The sequence below is a fragment of the Ornithorhynchus anatinus genome, chromosome 5 (assembly GCF_004115215.2).
Source record: "Ornithorhynchus anatinus isolate Pmale09 chromosome 5, mOrnAna1.pri.v4, whole genome shotgun sequence".
Lineage (NCBI taxonomy): Eukaryota > Metazoa > Chordata > Mammalia > Monotremata > Ornithorhynchidae > Ornithorhynchus > Ornithorhynchus anatinus.
In genome coordinates, this window is record NC_041732.1 from 80505784 (window position 1) to 80525587 (window position 19804).

Genomic DNA, 19804 nt, shown 5'->3' on the forward strand with positions numbered 1-19804 from the left:
ACGAGGCTCAGTCTTAATCCCCATTTTACAGATTAGGGAACTGAAGCACAGAGCAACTGTGATTTGCCCAGGGTTCCACAGCAGACAAGTGGCGGAGCTTGTATTAGAACCCGGGTCCTTCTGACTCTCAGGCCGAAGCTCTGTCCATTAGGCCACACTGCTTCTCATGTCTGCCAGACCCTACCCCAACCCTGAAAGGCATTAGGAAGTGGGGAGTAGTCCTTTTTAGGTGTGGGGCGAATGTAGGGATTGGGACTGGATGGGAAAAGAAAGAGGCTGGGAGAAAAGGAGATGGAAAAGAAGAGGATCGTAGAGGTTGAGGCTGCTCTAAATCAGGTTTTCATAGAATCCTAGAGCCAGAAGAAACATCCACATCACCAGATAGGGCCAGCCCCCTACCTCAAATCAGGTGTATGCCAACCATCCAAGGGGTTGGTCTGTGGATTCTTTTTTTAATGATCTTCAGAGTTAGAGATTTCAAAGCATTCCCCTTGTAGTTGGTTCCCAAGTCCCTTACAGGTATCTTTTTGCCCAAATTTAGTCCTTTTCTGCGGCAGTTTAAACACATTCCCTCTTTGATTGGATCTCTTTGGTGCTCAGCAGGTTTGTGTCATCCTCCTAATAACTCTTTATAAACTCGACGATTGGCTAAACGGCTTTAATTCCTATAGCTTTTCCATATGGGTCCCAGATCCCACCCCTTAAAGTATCAATCCTTTTTTCGTATCTTTTATATTCTGCACATCTGTTGAAAAATTCAGTGACCAAAACTCAATACGAGCGGAGCTCAACAAATAGCGACTTAGTTCATCAATAAAATAGGAAGCAGAACAAAGCAAAAAGGAAAAAAAAAAGCCAGCAAAAAACCTCAGACGCTGTTTTTAGCTTATCTGCTCGTATGATTTTTTTTTTTTTAATCTTATCTCAATACCTCTCCACTTCCCTCTGCTGTGTTGGCTAATTACGCATAGGATTATCATTTTGCCGGCCTATATTTTTTCACTCGTCACGGTTGAGTCGAATGTAGTTGTCGAACCCAGATGATATGGGCGTGACCCATGTGAGTGTAGCCCAAGGATTACTTCTCTTCCTCAGCATGTTTTTACTTTTGTTAATATACTGCCCAAATCACGTTTGCATTTTTTTTTTTTTTAAGTAAAGAGCACCATGTCTCTGTCATCCAGTCTCTGGTTCGTTCGGATCCCGTGCTACCCTAATATCGAATCTGTCCTTTCTTGCCCCTAAATGGCTACCGTCTGTCCCTTTTGATCTCATCCTGTTTCGGATGGTTCGTTCCCCTCATTTGTCGGGCGCTTTGAATCTTAATCCTACGGTTACCACGTGATGCATTTCCAAACATTTCTTGTCCCTTCAGAGGCGAATTTTAGCTAGTATTTTGGGGGTTGCACCTAGTATTCAGCATTTCCAGCTCTCATCCGTACCAAAATGAGAAGCTATTAAGAAACTCAGTTTTCAATCGCTTCCCTTTAAGAGCTTCCTTATTTTTGCAAAATGTTTCCTAGCAGTTCAGGATAATTTAGTGAACTTTTACATTTAAGAGATAAGTGGTCAGAGTTTAAATAATTAATCAGAAGAAAAATACTCACTATTCATTAATGTGGTTCCTGAGCATGTATTCTAATTAGCAGTTATTAAATATTGACAGTTCTCTAAGCAGGAGACCTAAACTATCTCCCTTTGGCGACATACAGGGCGAAACCAACATGGTCCCCGGTTTTCCAACTGCATCAGGAAACCGTGTTCCCTGGGAATGAGCAGGAGAAGCTGCTTCTCTCCCCTACTCAGTCAGTAGTGTTTATTGAGCGCTTACTACTCGACTCTTACTTACCTTTTCCCTAGGAGATTACGGGACTCAAGTTGTCCTCCACCGAGCCCTCTTTTGGTGTATGTATGTAAAGGGGTTTTTATACAACCTGAGCAGGACCACAACAATCAATCAATGGTATTTATTGAGCACCTACTATGTGCAGAGCATTGTATTAAGCATTTGAGGAGAGGAAAATCCAAGAGAATTAGCAGAAACGTTCCCTGCCCGTAGTGAGAAGCGGTACGGCCTAGTGAGAAGCAAAGCGGTCTAGTGGAGAGAGCCTGGGAGTCAGAAGGACCTGGATTCTAATCCCAGCTCTGCCAGTTGTTTGCCGGGTGACCTTGGACAAGTCACTTAATTTCTCTGTACCTCAATCTTCTCAACTGTAAAGCGGGGATACCTGCTCTCCCTCCTACTTCGACTGTGAGCCCCATGTGGGACGGGGACTGTGTCCGACCTCATTAACTTCTACCTACCCCAACCTGTAGAACAGTGTTTGACGCATCGTAAGCGCTTAACAAATATCATAAAGAAAAAATGAGGTGGTGCAGAGGTAGGAAGCAATCACTTGTGTGCTCATGAAGGTTTATGAAAAGCTTCAGCTTCTCCAGCCAGGGAGGAGAATTGGGTTTGTTGGCATTAACGGAGTATCTGTTCATAATAATAATATCCATGATATTTGTTAAGCACTTACTATGTGCCAGGCACTGTACTAAGCTCTAGGGTGGGCAAATCAGGTTGGGCACAGTCCCTGTCCCATGTGGGGCTCACAGTCTTAAGTCCCCATTTTACAGGTGAGGTAATCGAGGCACAGAGAAGTTAAGGGACTTGTCTAAGGTCACCCGACAGACAAGAGGCAGAGTCGGAATTAGAACCCAGGGCTTTCTGACTCTAGTACTTTACCCACTAGGCCACACTGTTTCCCGTCGGTTTGGCAGAGTTTCCCATTTGGGGGACTCTTATTTGAGTCAGGGAGAGTTCCAAGCAAAGCCCAAGAGGCTACTGCTTCAGCGAATCACACAGTTGCCTGGTGGTGGTGCCTGCAAAATGAAATCTGGCCCCTTTTTTGAGGTTTGGAAGCATGAAAAGGACTGGGGCGAGGCACTTGGCAGGAAATATCCTACCTGCGGCTTTCTCCGCAGAGGTGTGAAAATTGGAGTATAATAATGGCATTTGTTAAGCGCTTACTATGTGCAAAGCACTCTTCTAAGCGCTGGAGAGGATACAAGGTGATCAGGTTGTCCCACGTGGGACTCACAGTCTTCATCCCCATTTGACAGATGAGGTAACGGAGGCACAGAGAAGTTAAGCGTCTTGCCCAAAGTCACAGAGCTGACAAGCGGCGGTAGAATAAGTCCTTCGTAATCCAGAGGCAGGGCAGGAACACGAGAGGAAGGAAGGAGTGGAAGCAGACAAGGGGGAGTTGGTGAAGAGTCCATGCGGCCCCACACAAACTTGAATGTTCATGTTCTGTTTCAGGAAAGAAGGGAGGAACCTTACTTTAAGTTTGAGTGTCGGGTCAATAGTTTCTCATAAATCCTTTGTCAAGACTGAATTAGCCGTGACAGTGAGATTGCTGAATCTCCGAAATTGTGGAACGGAATTGAACAGGAAACATTTCCGAGTGCTGATTCATTTATTCGTTCATTTGTTTGTATTTATTGAGCGCTTACTGTGTGCAGAGCACTGTACTAAGCACTTGGAAAGTACAGTGTGCAACAGGGAGAGGCAGTCCCTACCAACAAAGGGCTCACAGTCTGGAAGGGGGAGACAGACAACAAAACAGGGAGACCGGGAGTAGTCAAGCTCCCTTGAATTCAAATAGCATTCCTAAGAGGCCAGGTCTTTGTTTTTCCCCACATTGAAATTAATCTTTGAGAGAGGTAGAGGGTGGATCTGGGACTGGATATTCTGAATCAGTGTCAGAATGGCACGTGGGGGAGAAGGCGGGGTGAAGGAAAGGATCAAGCCTAAAAGCCTCACCCGAAATTGTCTTATTCCAAATTGAATAGTACTTTTCTCAGACCTTCGTGTCAATTGTCGGGATGAGCTTCTTTTAGATCTTGGCCCTCGGGGTGGAGCAAAAACTGATGGGGACATTTTATGTAATAATTTTGGATCTTTTCAGTTTGGATCGATCAGTCAATGGAATTTATTGAACGCTCACCGTGCGCAGAGCACAGTACTAAGTGCTTGGGAGAGAGGAGGTGGATGTGATCTGGCCCCCAAGGAGCTTAAAGACTGCAGGAAAATCACTTCTAATAGTCCCATTTTAAAAATTTACTCATGCTATAATTGAATTCAGAAATGCAAGTCTTCCACTGATGTTGTTTAATTTTTCTCCTGGGGTGCATTTTCAGCTAACTGTGCATTGATTTGTTTGCCTTCTCAATTTCAGAATTCCATACGACACAACCTTTCTCTGAACAAGTGTTTCCTTAAAGTGCCTCGATCCAAGGATGACCCTGGAAAGGTAAGATTCATTTTGTTTCCCCGCCCCTGCTTAAATTGAATGTGATGGACTCCTGCAAAGATAGTGGCCTGTTTCCGATATCTCATATCTCTAGGGTCACATCTGATGTACCGAGAAACAGAGATCGGATGAACGGAAAGACCTGGGGGATTCACCCGGGCCCGATTCATTTGGGTTGGGGTGCATCACCGTGATCAGAACTCGTGTGGGAGGGGAATGGGGGGAAGACATGGTTCTCCTCTCTGGAGCTCGCAGCGGAGCTAAGAAGTGGAGGGCTCCCCGCCATTCAGTTACTCGTACATAAAAGAATCCGGTGTTTCCAAAGAATGCCAGCGCAGCGGTAGACGGAGTTTTATTTTATAGGAAAGAATGCCCGTTGAGTCTCCTGCCGATAAGGACAGCCGAGTCTCGGCCTGGTGCGGATTACGTGACGGGCAGCTTGTGCCTTTGAGTTTCCTTTCTCTGCAGATGAGGTGTTTGTGAGACTATCTTAGCCTCCCTCTGAGGGAGCAGGACCAGTTTCCAAGGAGGCAGATAATGGAGTCTAGTCCTTTGGGCATTTCCAGTCGTGCCCACCCTGCTTTACATTTGTGGGTATGCGAAGAGTCCGCCACAGAGCCAGTTCTCAGTGGCCGTGAAACTTTTGCCTTCCTCGACCCTTTGACCGATCAGTTCTGGGCCCGAATGACCGGGGGAAGTCCCACTGCTCTGAACTCTTTCCGGGACATTGCTTCTGACCCTTGTGTCCCACCCCTGTGCTTGACAGCTGATTGCAGATCAGCTGTTGGGAGAGGGACAGGGAGAGGGGCGACTGTAATTCCATACGGCCCTGGCAAATGGCATTTTAACGCTGGCCGAAAGGTGTCCGCCATCATCCCCGCAGCAGTCTGACGGGGCGCTCCCCAGCCCGGCCCGGCCGTAGGGAATGGCGAAGCCAGTGGGTTCCTATCAGAAGAGCTATAGGACCTGTTTGACTCAGGAACCGTGGCCCCCGGGGGCTGAGTTGAGCGTGGTGGATTGGGGAGGGTGGGCTGGACGGTTTGAGTATAGGGAAGCAGCATCGCATAGTGGATAGAGCACGGGCCTGGGAGTCCAGGAGGTCATGGGTTCTAATCCCGACTCTGCCCCTTGTCTGCTGTGTGACCTTGGGCAAGTCACTTCTTTGTGCCCCAGTTACCTCATCTGTAAAATGGGGAATGACACGGTGAGCCCCACAGGGACTGTGTCCAACATGATTTGCTTGTATGCACTCCAGTGCTTAGTACAGTGTCTGACACATAGTAAGCACTTAACAGATACCATTTAAGGATTGGACTGCTGCACCGGCAAGTAGTTCTGCCTCAGTCCCATTGCTCCAGACTAGGTAAGGTGTCTAAGCTCCCGCATCCTTTACGGACGGCTCTGCTTTCACGCCGACTTCAGATCTGATCTTAAAAACGTGTTGAGTTCTTGGGAGTTGGGGAGGCGGCGGTCCCCATCCCCGTCCCGTGGCTTTTTTGGGCCTTACGATGCTTAGGGGGCCCTTTCTCCTGTAAACGGAATATTCACTTAATTATGATGGTGCACATGTTCCCTTTTCTTCCATATTGTTGCTGGAGTGTAATTTTGGAGCAAACAGAGTAAATCCTCAATTGTTTCCTTCCCTAGTTGAAGCGCTTTAAGGAGAATACTGGTTTTCAAAAACTCCCCAGTGCAGAGAACTTGCCTTCGAAAATCGGGGATTATACACCCGCGGCTCAGGAGTACTACCACGTTCCTTCACTTCAGAAAAGCCCTTTCCTGATTGAGGGTTACAGGGAGTTTTTTGGAGAGAGACACAGGGCGGGCAGAAGATTTTTAATTCAAGATGAGAAATCAAAGGAATTTCAAGGGAGTAAAGTTATTTTTAATTCTGCGAGTGAGTATGCCAGTTATAAGGCTAATGGTGGATGAGGGTTATTTTGCTCTTGAGTCACTTCTCAGTGCAAACCCTTGAGGAAAAATAGTCACCCGGCTTAGACACTTCTCCAGTATCCTTGTCTGCCCGGGTTTTTTTTCCCTTTCTCTTTCTCCCTCTCTCTGTCTCTCTCTCTCTCTTTTAATATCCTGGCTTCAGGCCCTGTTCTCTGTTGCCGGCGTGTTTAAATGTGGGTGAACTGCAACGGCAGCTAGCTTAATATTACCGATTATGAAGTTAAAAATAGGCAAAATATTTGGGAAGATTGAAAATGCATTACCTCCTAACACTTAGCACTGAACGCTGGATTCTGTTGTGGCGTTCCTTTCTGTAGGGGAGTTATTACCGTCTGCCTGCTGTTTTGGTCTATGATTAGTTTCCCTAAGTTAGTATAGCAGTGCTTCGGTTTACTTTTCTGCAGATCTGTTCCTTCTGCTGTCTAGCCACACACATTCTTTGTTCAAAATAGAATAGAGTTCTTTGATGGGGTGCAAGTTATTTTGCAGCCTTTAACTGATCATTCTGAAAATCTTGTTCTTCCAGTCATCCTCTAAAGCTCTTAATAACAATAATAACAATAATGCTGGTATTTGTTAAGCACTTACTATGTGCCAAGCACTGTTCTAGGCACTGGGGTAGAAACAAGGGAGTTGGGTCCGACAGAGTCCCTGTCCCACGTGGGGCTCACAGTCTTAATCCCCATTTTACAGATGAGGTGACTGAGGCCCAGAAAGGTGAAACGATTTACCCAGGGTCACACGGCAGACGCGTGGTGGAGCCGGGATTAGAACCCACATCCTCCGACTCCTCGATTTTCAGCCCGGGGAGAAATTACCCTGCCTCCTTTCTCCAGAAAGGCTCACTGGGAGATCACCCTAGACACCCATTTCATGGGTTCCGATGCATTTTCTCTCAACTCCCTGCTTTATCCTTCTGGGGAGCGCTTTACCGTTTTGGCTTTTGCCGGTCACCCGTGGCTTGGCGAGAAGGCCGAGCCGTACTAACCACCGGGCAGCGCGGGCGCCGTTTTCGGTAGGTGCCCGCCCTCTTTCAAAACGACTCGTGTGTGCACCCGCACCCTCCCTCGCCGGCCTCCTTCAGCCAGGATAGGTGTAGGAGGGGAATTCCTCTGAGGGGGTGGCAAGGGGAAGCTGCCGGAGTGTGGTGGGAGGGGGAGAACCCTGGCAACGCCGCAGATGCTCACAGCGGGGTGAGCACACACAGGAGCTCTCTGTGTCGGGCAGGAAATCAGAAGAGGGTTAGGTAGGGCAGAGGAAGCAACACCTTTTCCATCCCCCAGAAAACCACAGACAACCATTTGAAATAGGGACCTTGCAGCGGGGTTGGGCTCCAGCTAACGTGTGGGAATGAAAAAATGTAAAATCGAAAGAAAAAAAAGACACAGGCCTGCCGTCTCACCGAAAGAGCGAGCAGCGGGTTGCGTTAGACGGAGCACCGGGACGGCCGGGCGGGAGTGGCGGGAAGCTCAGCGGGAGTACGGGCCCTGCGAAGGGAGGAGAAGCCCTCCTCCGAACCCCGACTCTGCGCAGCACGCCCCTTGCTTTCGGAAGGTTTGCGGTTTAAAGAAAAAAATGGCTGCATGAACAACTGTGAATCGGGAGTGCAGGAAACCCAGCTAAAGGCAGGGAGCTCCGTCGCAGTCACCCGCCCGGCTTCTTCCGGTCTCCCCTTTCTTAAGGGTTAATTCCGAGTTTGGGAGTTTGCAGCGGAGATGGGTGGGTGGGGGGCGGCTGTGGTGATTTTCTGTGCTTTTACCGGAGTGCTCTGGGGACTCTCCTCCCATAGTTGTGGTTTATCTTAAGGAAGCTGAAGTCATTATCTCGAGTGAACGGTAATTCATTCCAAACTTGGCAGCGGGGGACGGTCCTCTAGCTGGCCTCCGTCCACTCTCCTACACCTACTCTTTCTGGCCTCAAGTCTCGGAGCAAGCGGTGGAGCGATGGCGCTCCCAGGAGATGACGTGGGGCGGGGACGAAGTGAATTCCGAAGCATCTTCAGATCGGGCAGGTGGAGTTGGGTGAAATGAACAGCGATACCCCTCGGGATCACCGAATATGGAAGCGTAGCCTGGTTGGAGGAAAAAACTTCATAAAAGAACAAACCCAGATTTTTCCAATACCACTGTAATTCCCCATTAGACTGGGCCTAGATTTATTTGTATTACGTTTCACAGATTTTCATTCATTCAATAGTATTTATTGAGCGCTTACTGTGTGCAGAGCACTGTACTAAGCGCTTGGAATGAACAAGTCGGCAACAGATAGAGACAGTCCCTGCCGTTTGACGGGCTTACAGTCTAATCGGGGGATTAGATTTGTTTTTTCGGAATGATGGACAGGCAGTCATTACTTTTAGTTCTAATACAATTATTTGCATTCAGACCTGGGCAAATGCACCACTCTAATCAGTTGAATGTTTCTAAAAGTCAGGAAACGAACTGATTTGGAAGAAGATGAAGGAAAGACCAAGTTATGCTCTCTTCATTTGGGAATGGGTGGAAATGAATTTGGCCAGATTCTCCTCTCAAGCAGGGAACAGGGAAGTGGGTTCGTGTAAGCATTTGTTTACCTTGGTTTGGGGAAAAAAAAAACCCTGTTCCTAAGGTGCCCGAGCCTGGGAGGAACTGGAGAGGAGGGGCTGTCCTCTGCCATGTGCTCTTGGGTTTTCTGGGTTCTTGCAGAAAAGTCCAATTCACCCACCCAGAGAGTGGGGGGCCTCTGGGAATGGCTAATTCTTGGCTCCGGTTTGAGTATGAGGAATGGGGTATACTCATATTTTCCTGTGTGGGTGTGGTTTTTTTTTTTATGGTAATTGTTCAGCTCTTACTATGTGCCAGGCACTGTACAAGACCTGGGGTAGATACAAGATAATCGTCCCAGCTCTGCCACTTGTCAGTTGTGTGACTCTGGGCAAGTCACTTCTGTCCTCTGGCCTCAGTTCCCTCAACTGTAAAATGGAGATTAAGACTGGGAGCCTCACGTGGGACGACCTGATTACCCTGTATCTCCCCCAGCGCTTAGAACAGTGCTCTGCACATAGTAAGCGCTTAACAAACACCAATGTTATTATTATTATTATGTGGAGCACAGTCTGTGACCCACATGGTCACACGGCAAACAAATAGTGGAGCTAGGATTAGAATCCCCCCAGGTCCTCCGACTGCTAGGCCCAACGTGCTCTTGGCTCTTTTGGGGCCTTGCAGAAAAGTCCTTCACTTCACCCACCCAAAGTGCGGGGGGCTCCCGGAAATGACTAATTCTTGGCTTTGATTTGAGCTTGAGGGATGGGGGAACCTCATCTTCCCCCTGTGGGTTTTTATTTTGTGTTCGTTCATTTTTTAAATGGCGTTTAAGTGGTCACTCGGTGCCAGGCATCGTACAAGCCCTGAGACAGATACAAGCTAATCGGGCCGGGCGTATTCCACATGGGGCTCACTTGTCTTAATCCCCATTTTCCCCGATGAGGTAACTGAGACACAGAGAAGCGAAGTGACTTGCTCTAGGTCCCGCAGCAGACAGGTGGCAGAGCTGGGATTAGAACCCAGATCCTACAGTAAGCACTCAATAAATACAATTGAATGAATGAGGCTTCTGACTCCCAGGCCCATGCTCTGTCGACTAGGCCACGCTGCTGCTCATTCCTTTGTGTCTCGGGAATGATTACTTACGAGATGCCACTGTGCTCTCTCGGTTAGTAATAATAACAATAATAATGTTGATATTTAAGTGCTTACTATGTGCAGAGCACTGTTCTAAGCGCTGAGGGAGAGACAAGGTAATTAGGTCATCCCATGTGAGCCTCACAGTCTCCATCCCCATTTTACAGATGAGGTAACTGAGGCCCAGAGAAGTGAAGTGACTTGCCCACGGTCACACAGCTGACAAGTGGTGGCGCTGGGATTCGAACCCAGGACCTCTGATTCCCAAGCCCAGGCTCTTTCCACTATGCTACGCTGCTTCTCAGTCAAGAAGATACCACGTCCCTTAAGGTGTATCATCCCGTCGTCCGAGATATAAGATCACTTTAGGTTTATCATCCCAATGTTGGCTTGCATATTACTCTGCCGCTGTTAAAACAGCCGCAGAGCAGCGTGGCTCAGTGGGAGGACCCCGGGTTTGGGAGTCAGAGGTCATGGGTTCTAATCCCGGCTCCGCCACTTGTCAGCTGTGTGATTTTGGGCAAGTCACTCAACTTCTCTGTGCCTCAGTTACCTCATCTGTAAATGAGAATTAAGACTGTGAGCCCCGCGTGGGAGAACCTGATCACCTTGTATCCCCCCCCCAGCACTTAGAACAGTGCTTCGCACATAGTAAGCGCTTAACAAATACCATCATTATTATTATTAAAAGGCAAGAAGGATTTATTGGAATTAGCATATCAGCTAATGCCTGGACTAGGTTCACCATCGTCAAATAGGAGTATTCACTGTACCGGCCTGGGCGCTGGGAGAATTAGAGAGGACGAAGAAGATGCTTTCCCTGCCCTCAAGGGTGAGAAGGGAGGATAATAATGGTGGTATTTAATAATAATTAAGACAGTTGTTAAGAACTTACTATGTGCCAGGCACTGTATTAAGCTCTGGGGTGGATTCGTGCAAATCCAGTCGGACACAGTTCCTGCCCCACATGAGGCTCACAGTCTTAATCCCCACTTTGCCGTTGAGGTATCCGAGGCCCAGAGAAGTGAAGTAACCTGCCCAAGGTCACAGAGCAGACGAGTGGTAGAGCTGGGATTAGAACCCAGGTCCTTCTTACTTCCAGTCCCAAGCTCCGTCCGTGCTTCTCAGGAGAAGGGGGAGGCGGGAGGAGAGCGGGAAGGCCAGCGTGCTGGATGAATTTGCATGGTTCTCTACACAGTTCACCTTCCGTTAGCTTCCTGGGAAGAGGCGCTTCAGTCCGGGATTCAGTGCCAGGAGTGAGTTGGGGACCCAGCCCTAAGCGATTGTGTGCCTAAATTGAAGGTTTATATGTGGCAGGGAACATGTCCACTAATTCTGTCGTATTGTACCCTCTCCAATGTTTAGTACAGGGCTCTTCACGTAATAAGCGCTCAAGAAGTACCACTGATTGATTGCCACCTTGTCGGAACCTGCAGGTTTTATCAGGAAGCTTCTGGGCCTACCTTCACGGCCGCCATGCCTGACCCTACCCGACCAAGCCAGGGAATGGCAGCAGCTGAATTCCGTCCTTCAGCCGTATATATTGAGCACTTACTGTGCGCAGAGCACTGTACTAAGCACTTGGCAAAGTACAATGCAACAAACTGAGACATACCGTGCCCACAACAAGCTCAGTCTAGAGGTGGGAAAACAGATATCAGTACAGTAAATAAAATGACAGCTATGTACGTAAGTGCCGTGGGGCTGGTGAGGGGGAAGAGCAAAGGGAGCAAGTCAGGGTGATGCGGAAGGGAGTAGGAGATGAAGAAAAGCGGGACTTAGTGTGTTTTCAGTAAAGCTTTGAAGCCGGGGGAGAGTTAGTTGTCGGATTTGAGGAGGGAGAGCGTTCCAGGCCAGAGACGGGACGTGGGCCAGGGGTCGGCTGGGAGACAGGCGAGATCGAGTCACAGTGAGAAAGCACTAGAGGAGCGACGTTTGCGGCCTGGGTTGTAGAGGAGAGAAACGAGGTGAAGCAGGAGGGGGCAAGGTGGTGGAATTATTTAAAGCCAATGGGGAGTTTTCGTTTGATACGGAGGTTGATGGGCAACCACCGGAGTTTTCCGAGGAGGAGGTGACGTCCTGAGCAAGTCAAGTCCACGCTAGGACTGGAGAGCAGACCAGGGAATGCGGTTGGACTCCACAGTGTTATTTCTCCAGAAAATGGTTTGACTTTATTCCCAATGAGGAATAATAATAATTGTGCTTTCTGTTAAGCACTTACTCTGTGCCAGGCACTGTACTAAGCTCTGGGATAGATAGAAGATAATCGGGTTGAACACAGTCCCTTTCCCACATAGGGCTCACGAGCGTTAATGCCCGTTTTATAGACGAGTGAAGCGAGGCACTGAGAAATGAAGTGACTTGCCCAAAGTCACACAGCAGACAAGCGGCAGAGTCGGGAGTAGGACCCAGATCCTTCTGACTCCCAGGCCCAGGCTCTATCCACTAGGTCACACTGCTCCGCTCAGCGGAAGAAGCCGGTGTCTGACCATTTTCCACCGAAGCAAAGGAGTTAGGTGGTGGACAGGAAGCGGGCGAGGTTGCAGACAGACCCCGGGCCCCTCGACCGACAACACTGGGGCCTCCAGGATTTAGGGTGTTCTGCTGTTGGCCGGGAATGTTCAGCTCGAAAGAGGTGGTTTGTTGTATATGAACATTACTGATGGTGATGCAGAGTGCTCCTAATTAAAGATTAGAGGGCAGGCGAAGAAGTCATTTATCGATCCCATACCTGCCTTTAATTTTGACAGGCTTTCACTTTCACCGCCAGTTTATGAGGTGCGTATTTTATCTTGTCGTCTTTTGATGAAAACAGGGTATTAATGCAAGGTGGTATTTGAAAGAGCTGTCAGATTTGCTCTCCCACAAATAGTGCATTCTCCACTCTCCTATCCCCCATTGATCTGTTTGGTGTTAGCCTCCTCTTAAAATGGAGGGTTTTTTTACAAGGCACGTCAGGAAGCCAAGGGATAACTTTTTGATTTTTCTCAGAATATTCACTCCATCGTTTTTAGTTGGGGTTTATTGAAACAAAAATGGTTGTACCGCTTTAGTAATGTGCTGACGATGAGAGTATAAGATTACTAGGCTGTTCACTATTACATTTCTGTCAATACTTCATTATTGTGATTTATTTTCAATGGTAGCGCTATAAAGCTTGGATGAGTAATATAGTTACTCTCTACATAGTAAGCGTTCAGAAAATCCTGATGATGGTGATGGTTAGAACTGCCTTTTCTGTTAGCAAGACTCTATCTGAACTGAAGAAGATCTTTGTCACATGTCCACCTTTTCCTTCCAGTATCCCATAGTAGATTTGCTGTCGGCGGATGTAAATCCTTGGGTTTTGATTACTTTTTGCCCGCACAACTTTCTGAGGTGGTAAATCCCAAAGGATTTTCACCGAGCAGGTCAAGAGTGGTCTTCTTTTGGTTTATCTCAAATCCACCCCCCTCGGAGTTCGATGGGTGCTCCCTAGTTGTGTCACTGTGGGTTGGCGAGTCACAGTTCAGTGCCCTCTCTGTTCACTTGTGCCCCCTGAATTCACTCTTCTTTTTTAAAGGACCGTATATCTAATTTTCCAAGGGCGTTTAGAATTTGATTCCGGCCTTCCAAGATGTTAGCGACTGTGTTCTGAGCATGGATTTCACTTACCTCTGGGGTTAGTCGATAATTCTCTGCGAAAGGGTTTAAAGCCGTCCCTTGGAGGTCAGCCAGGGTTTTCCGAAGCGCCAGACGGATTCCTCCCTCGACCGAATACTAGGTTGGGTTGCTGTTGATGAGGAAAATGAAGCTCTGTCTCTGCCGTCGGCTGAACAGCAGAATATTGATCTCCAGAAGGTGTGTTTTCCTTATTCAGTCCTTTCTCGCACCAGGAGTATCAGTACCCCTTCCCCTTCCACCTTTGCTCCTAAAGCTCTGTAGCTTCTTGACTTCCTCCGAGTGGGATCAGGTGGGATCATTCTCATTGGATCAGAAGAACGAGAAGCAGCATGGCCTAGTGGATAGAGCCCAGGCCTGGGCGTCAGAAGGAACTGGGTTCTAATCCTGGCTCCACCACTTGTGTGACCGTGGGCAAGTCACTTCACTTTGCTGTGCCTCAGTTACCTCATCTGGAAAATGGTGATTAAGGCTGTCAGCCCCATAAGGGACAGGGAACGTTTCCAACCTGATTAGCTTCTGTCTTAGTAGAGTGTGCTTAGTAGAGTGCCTGGCACATAGTAAGCATTGGAGAAGCAGCGTGGTTTAGAGGAAGGAGCCCAGGGTTGGGAGTCAGAGGGCATGGGTTCTAATCCCGCTTCTGCCACTTGTCCGCTGGGTGACTTTGGGCAAGTCACTTCACTTCTCTGGGCCTCAGTTCCCTCATCTGGAAAATGGGGATGAAGTCTGGGAGCCCTATGTGGGACACCCTAATTACCTTGTACTACCCCAGCACTTAGAAGAGTGCTTTGCACATAGTAAGCGCTTAACAAACGCCATCATTATTTAACCAATGCCATAAAAAAAGCGTGGATTGGATTTGTTTGGGCTTGATGAGGCTGTTCAGTCTTTCTTTGATGTATGAGTTGGTGGGTTTTGGCAGCAGCCCCACTTCCTGGGCCTTGACATCTGGCTGACAGATGGCTGCCTCTGACCCTTGCAGGAAAATGTCATCAACCATCAGGACCCTCCTCTTCCCTGGGCCCCCCTTAGTCTTCTCATCCCTTTTAATTTTCCTTGCTTCCTGTTCTGATGTGGGGCATCAGCCTTTTCCTCCTATTAGCGCAGAACATCGCTCATTGTGAGCGGGGAACGTATCTGCCAACGCTATTAGAGCGCACTCTCTCAAGCGTTTAGTGGAAAGAGCCCAGGCTTGGGAGTCAGAGGTCATGGGTTCTAATGCCGACTCTGCCACTTGGCAGCTGTGTGACTGTGGGCAAGTCACTTCATTTCCCTGCGCCTCAGTTACCTCATCTGTAAAATGGGGATTGAGACTGTGAGCCCCACTTGGGATCTGCTTGTATCCTCCCCAGCGCTTAGTACAGTGCCTGGCACATAGTTAAGCGCTTAACAAATACCATAATTATTATTAGTAGTAGTACAGTGCTCTGCACACAGTGTTCAATATTGCACGAGTGAGTGATCGAAGGGAAAGCAAATTGAAATTCCGAGAGAGATTTAGGTCCGTTGCTGGAGGGAAATAGAAGGGAAAGCTCGCCGACCTTCCCCGTCTAGGCTGTACGCTCATTGTGGTTAGGTAACGGATCTACCAACTATTATATTGTACTCTCCCAACACTTAGTGGAGTGCTGTGCACACAGTAAACTCTCAATGTATACAACTGATTGATTGATTGAAGAGAAAGCAAATGCAGATGAGAGAGATTCAAGTCGGTGATCGAGGAAAATAGAAGAAGCGAAAGTTCTCTGACCTTCCCCTTCTAGACTCCAAGCTCCCCCTCTAGGCTAAGCTTCACTGTGGCCCGGGAGTGTGTGTAGTAACTCTGTTATATTGTGCTCTCCCAAGAGTTCTCTGCACACAGCAATCGCTCAAAAATGACGATTGATTGATTCCAGTCCGAGACCTGTGTCGGGCTGCCAGTTGTGGCTTTGAGCTGGCCTCCCGCCTGCAAGCTCACCAACCTGTCCTCCCTCCTTCTTACAGCCCCCTCATTCAGTGGCGAAGTTGCCTGGGGAATAGTGCCTAAGCATTCTTCTTCCAGGGCTGTTCCTCTTCTAAGACCCTGGGGAAGCTACTAGGTCTTTCCCTCCAGCTAACCAGACCCACTGTACGCTGGCTGTCCCTTCAGCCTGCCTCTCCTGTGCGTGAATCGGCACTCCAAATTCCTCCCAACCTCTAGATGGGACACTTGTTCGATTGCGAGCCCCCGGAGGAACGGGGACTGTGTTTTAATTCCCACTCGTGTGTTTTTTCCCCGGTGCTTAGTACGGTACTCTCCTCCTCCAGTGGATACAATCACTCCAGTGAGGATTGTAAGTAGGACAAATGAAAAATCGCAACACCCCGCCTAACCTTGGCCTCAGATTCCTCCACGCGGAGAGCGTAACACCAGCAGCCCAGCGCTTCGAAGGCTTTTTACTTCCCGAGGGAGGCAGAGGAGAGGACGCAGCAACATAAAACTCCTCCCCACGTCCAAGTGTTGCCCAAGTTGCAGCAGAACTTTCTGGTTTGAGATCAGCATTGTTAGTCATTGGCTGACTCATAAACAACCGACATGGAAAGAGAAATCACTCTTCTCCAAGAGAGATCGCTGCCGGCGGTATGAATGGTCTTGGCCGCACAAGACCTCCAAACCATATTCTGCTGGTTCTTTTGTCCTTTTTTCCTCCTGCCTTCTACAGGCCAGCAGAGCCCCACTCTTCCAGTCGGTTTCAAAACCTTATGTATTCCTCCCAGATTGTGACCGTGCTTTTTGGGCAAGGTGCCGATTCCGTGCCGGGCCCCGTACGGGGGTAGACACCGAATAATCAGATGAGACCCGGTCCCTCTTCCACACGGGGTTCCCAGTCGGGGGAGAGGCACGTCTTCTCCGTTTTACAGATGAGGAAGCCGAGGGAGAGAAAGACGAACGAAGTGACTCGCCCAGGGTCACGTGGTACTCGAGTGGCAGAGCCAGGATTAGAACCCCGGGATCCTGACTCCTGATTGAATCTCCCTGAGTCACCTTTGCCCTGGGTTAATTTCAGTTGGCTTTGCAGGGAGTGGTGCTGTATCCTTGAGGGAAAACGACAGGAAGATCGTCATCGGCAGCAGCCTTTATTGAACACCTCCTGAGAACCCCCTTCACCTCTCCGCAGCTATAAACCCTCTTCTCCCCCCTTTCCCTCTGCTCCTCCCCCTCTACCGTCCCATCCCCTCAGCACTGTACTCGTCCGCTCAACTGTATATATCTTCATTACCCTATTTTGTTAATGAGATGTACATCGCCTTGATTCTCTTTATTTGCTATTGTTTTAATGAGATGTTCTTCCCCTCGATTCTATTTATTGCCATTGTTCTTGTCTGTCCATCTCCCCCGATTAGACTGTAAGCCCGTCAGAGGGCAGGGACTGTCTCTGTCTGTTACCGATTTGTACATTCCAAGCGCTTAGTACAGTGTTCTGCACATAGTAAGCGCTCAATAAATACTGTTGAATGAATAAATGAATGAACTAGGTACTGCCCTGATGCCCAAGAATCCGCAGAGGAGTGTTTCCTGCCCTCGAGCTTACAGTCTAATGGGAGAGAAGGCAAAAATGAGATGAGGCTAGTGAAAGCGAGCAGGAGAAGGAGTATGAGCTGGAAATAGTATAATCGCATTAGAATGAAACTGCCGAAAAAGTGATTGAATTGATAAAATATGCAAATGTAGGAATAAAAATATCCATATATGTGGGTGATGAGAATATAATTAAAGTACGTTATTATGAGGCGAGTGAAATAAAGTGCTTAGGGAAGGATGGGTGTCGGACTGATGCAACCCGGGCACTTGCGAATTAATCGGGGAGGGCTTTCTGGAGGAGGTAGACTGTAAACTTGCAGTGGGCAGGGAAAATATCTGCCAATTCTGTTATGGTATACTTTGCCAAGCCCTCAGTACAGTCCTCTGCACACAGCAGGTGCCCAGTATGTACCATTAAATGATTGATTGAGATGGCACTTTAGGACTGGTGGATCTGGGGAGGGGAGGGAGTTCCAGGCTGAGAGAAGAGCAGGAGCTAGAGAAAGTCAAGAGTCAAGTAAGTAGTGATAGATGGGAAGGTTGGGAAGAGAGAAGAGTACAAACCTCACTCACTCTACCCGCACAGTCATCCTTTAGGCAGATCCTGTCGGTTCTCCCTTCAAAGTATTGCTAAAATCTGCCCTTTCTTCTTCATCCAGACTTCTACTAAGCTGATCCAAGCACTGATCTTGTCCTGATTTGACTACTGTATCAGCCTCCCCACTTACCTCCCTGCCCTCCCTATCTCCCGTCTCTCCCCACTTACTTCCCTCTTCGCATCTCTAGAATTCGCCCCTTCCTCCGGACGGGATGCCGATCCAAGGACTTGTATCCCACCTTGACTACTGTATGAGCATCGTCGCTTACATCCCTGCCTTCTGTCTCTCTCCCCTCTCCCGTCTGTGATTCACTCTGCTGCCTGGATCGTATTTCTTAAAAAAAAAAAAAAACAAAAGCAAAAAACAAACCACATCTCCCCATTCCTCAGACTGCTCCGGTGATTTTCCCATCCACTTTCCCATCGAACAGGAACTCCTTCGTATCAGTAATCTCACCCTACTTACTACCTTCCCTTGCAGATCTCACACTACAACCCAGCCTGCACGTTTTGCTCCTCTTGCAGCAGCCTACTTACTCACTGTGCCTCGATCTCATCTGTCTTGCTGCCAGCCCTTTGCCCACATCCTCCCTCTGGTCTGGCACTCCTTCCCCCTTCGTATCTGTCAGATCACCATTTTCCCCATCTGCATAACCCTGCTAAAATCGTGTCTCCTCCAAGAGGCCTTCCCTAAATCTTCACTTCCCCAATTTGCCCTCCCTTCTACGTCACCCACGCACACTTGTGCCCCTTAAATACTTGGAGATTCACCCCACCCCCAGAGCCCTATGTATAAATTGTTACACTCTTCCGTTTCCCTGATGTGACGTTTATTTTATTGTCCGTCTCCCGATTCAGTCTGCTAGCTGTTGTACTTATTCTCTCAAGTGTTTGATGGGCAGATTCCCCAAGTGGTTTCTAATCTTTCCCACTGTCATTTCAGTACTTCTTACTCATGCATCCCCATAGCACATATGCACATGTAGCGAAGCAGTGTGGCCTACTGGATAGAGCTTGGGCCTGGGAGACGGAAGGACCTGGGTTCTAATTCCGGCTTTGCAACTTCATTCGACTAAATCATATTTATTAAGCACTTACTGTGTGCAGAGCACTTGTCTGTGGGGTGACCTTGGGCAAGTCACTTCCCTGGGCCTCAGTTCCCTCGTCCGTAAAATGGGGATTAAGATTGTGAGCCCCGTGTGGGACCTGAACTGTGTCTAACCTGATATGCTCTTTTCCACCCTGGTGCTTAGAACAGTGCTTTGCACATAGTAAACGCTTAACAAATGTCATCCTTACTATTATTATTATTATTATTATTATTCAGTGCCTGCCACATAATAAGGGCTTAACAAATACCATAAAAATAAAAAAAAACCCTCTGTATTCTGCTCCCCCTATCTGTTGTTCACCTTAGTGTCTGTCTTCCGCGGAGCTAGACTGAAAATTCATTGAAGGTGGCCTCATCATGTCTCCTGATTCTATTGCCTTCTCCCAATCATTCAATCAGTGGTATTTATTGAGCACTTACCGTGTGAGGAGGACTGTACTAATCACTTGGGAGAGTAAAATATAACAGTGGGTAGACATGTTCCCTGCCCCCAACGGGCTTACAGTCTAGAGTCCCAGGCATTTAAACCAGTTCTATTGCACACAGTAATTGCTCGTTCATTAGTATTGATTGGTAGAAGAAAAACATGCAGCTAACATACTAGATTAAAAAAGAAACCCAACAAACCTAAATCAGTGGGGGACGATCCAGGAAGCAATAATAAAAAAGCTAATGATGTTAACCGACGAAAGATTTAATAGCACTTGAAATAGGAAAAGTTCCAACAGGTACTAGCATGGTTTTGGAGCCGATTATATTAAAAGAACCCAACTTAGGCATTAAGGGCAGTAATAATAATAATAATGATGGTATTTTTTAAGCGCTTACTATGTGCCAAGCATTGTTCTAAGCACTAGGGCAAGTGCAGGGTTATCAGGTTGTCCCACGTGGGGCTCACAGTCGTAATGCCCATTTTACAGATGAGAGAACTGAGGCACAGAGAAGTGAAGTGATTTGCCCAAAGTCACACAGCTGACA

General features: G+C 48.0%; 1 protein-coding gene and 1 long non-coding RNA gene across 4 annotated transcripts in view; one reads left to right on the forward strand and one right to left on the reverse strand.

The window, feature by feature from the left end:
* The window catches only part of FOXJ3 (forkhead box J3), a 123915-nt gene that overhangs the window by 49913 nt on the left and 54198 nt on the right, over positions 1-19804 (forward strand). For all 3 annotated transcript variants that reach the window (XM_029065393.2, XM_029065395.2, XM_029065394.2), the window contains exon 4: positions 4227-4301. In XM_029065393.2, the coding sequence (XP_028921226.1) occupies positions 4227-4301 (75 nt within the window). The remainder of the gene's footprint in view (positions 1-4226; positions 4302-19804) is intronic.
* Positions 8079-16048, reverse strand: LOC103170698. The gene is made up of 3 exons (XR_003759789.2): positions 15929-16048; positions 13571-13913; positions 8079-8325 (listed from the first exon to the last, which is right to left on the reverse strand). It is a non-coding gene; the product is annotated as an uncharacterized LOC103170698 (long non-coding RNA).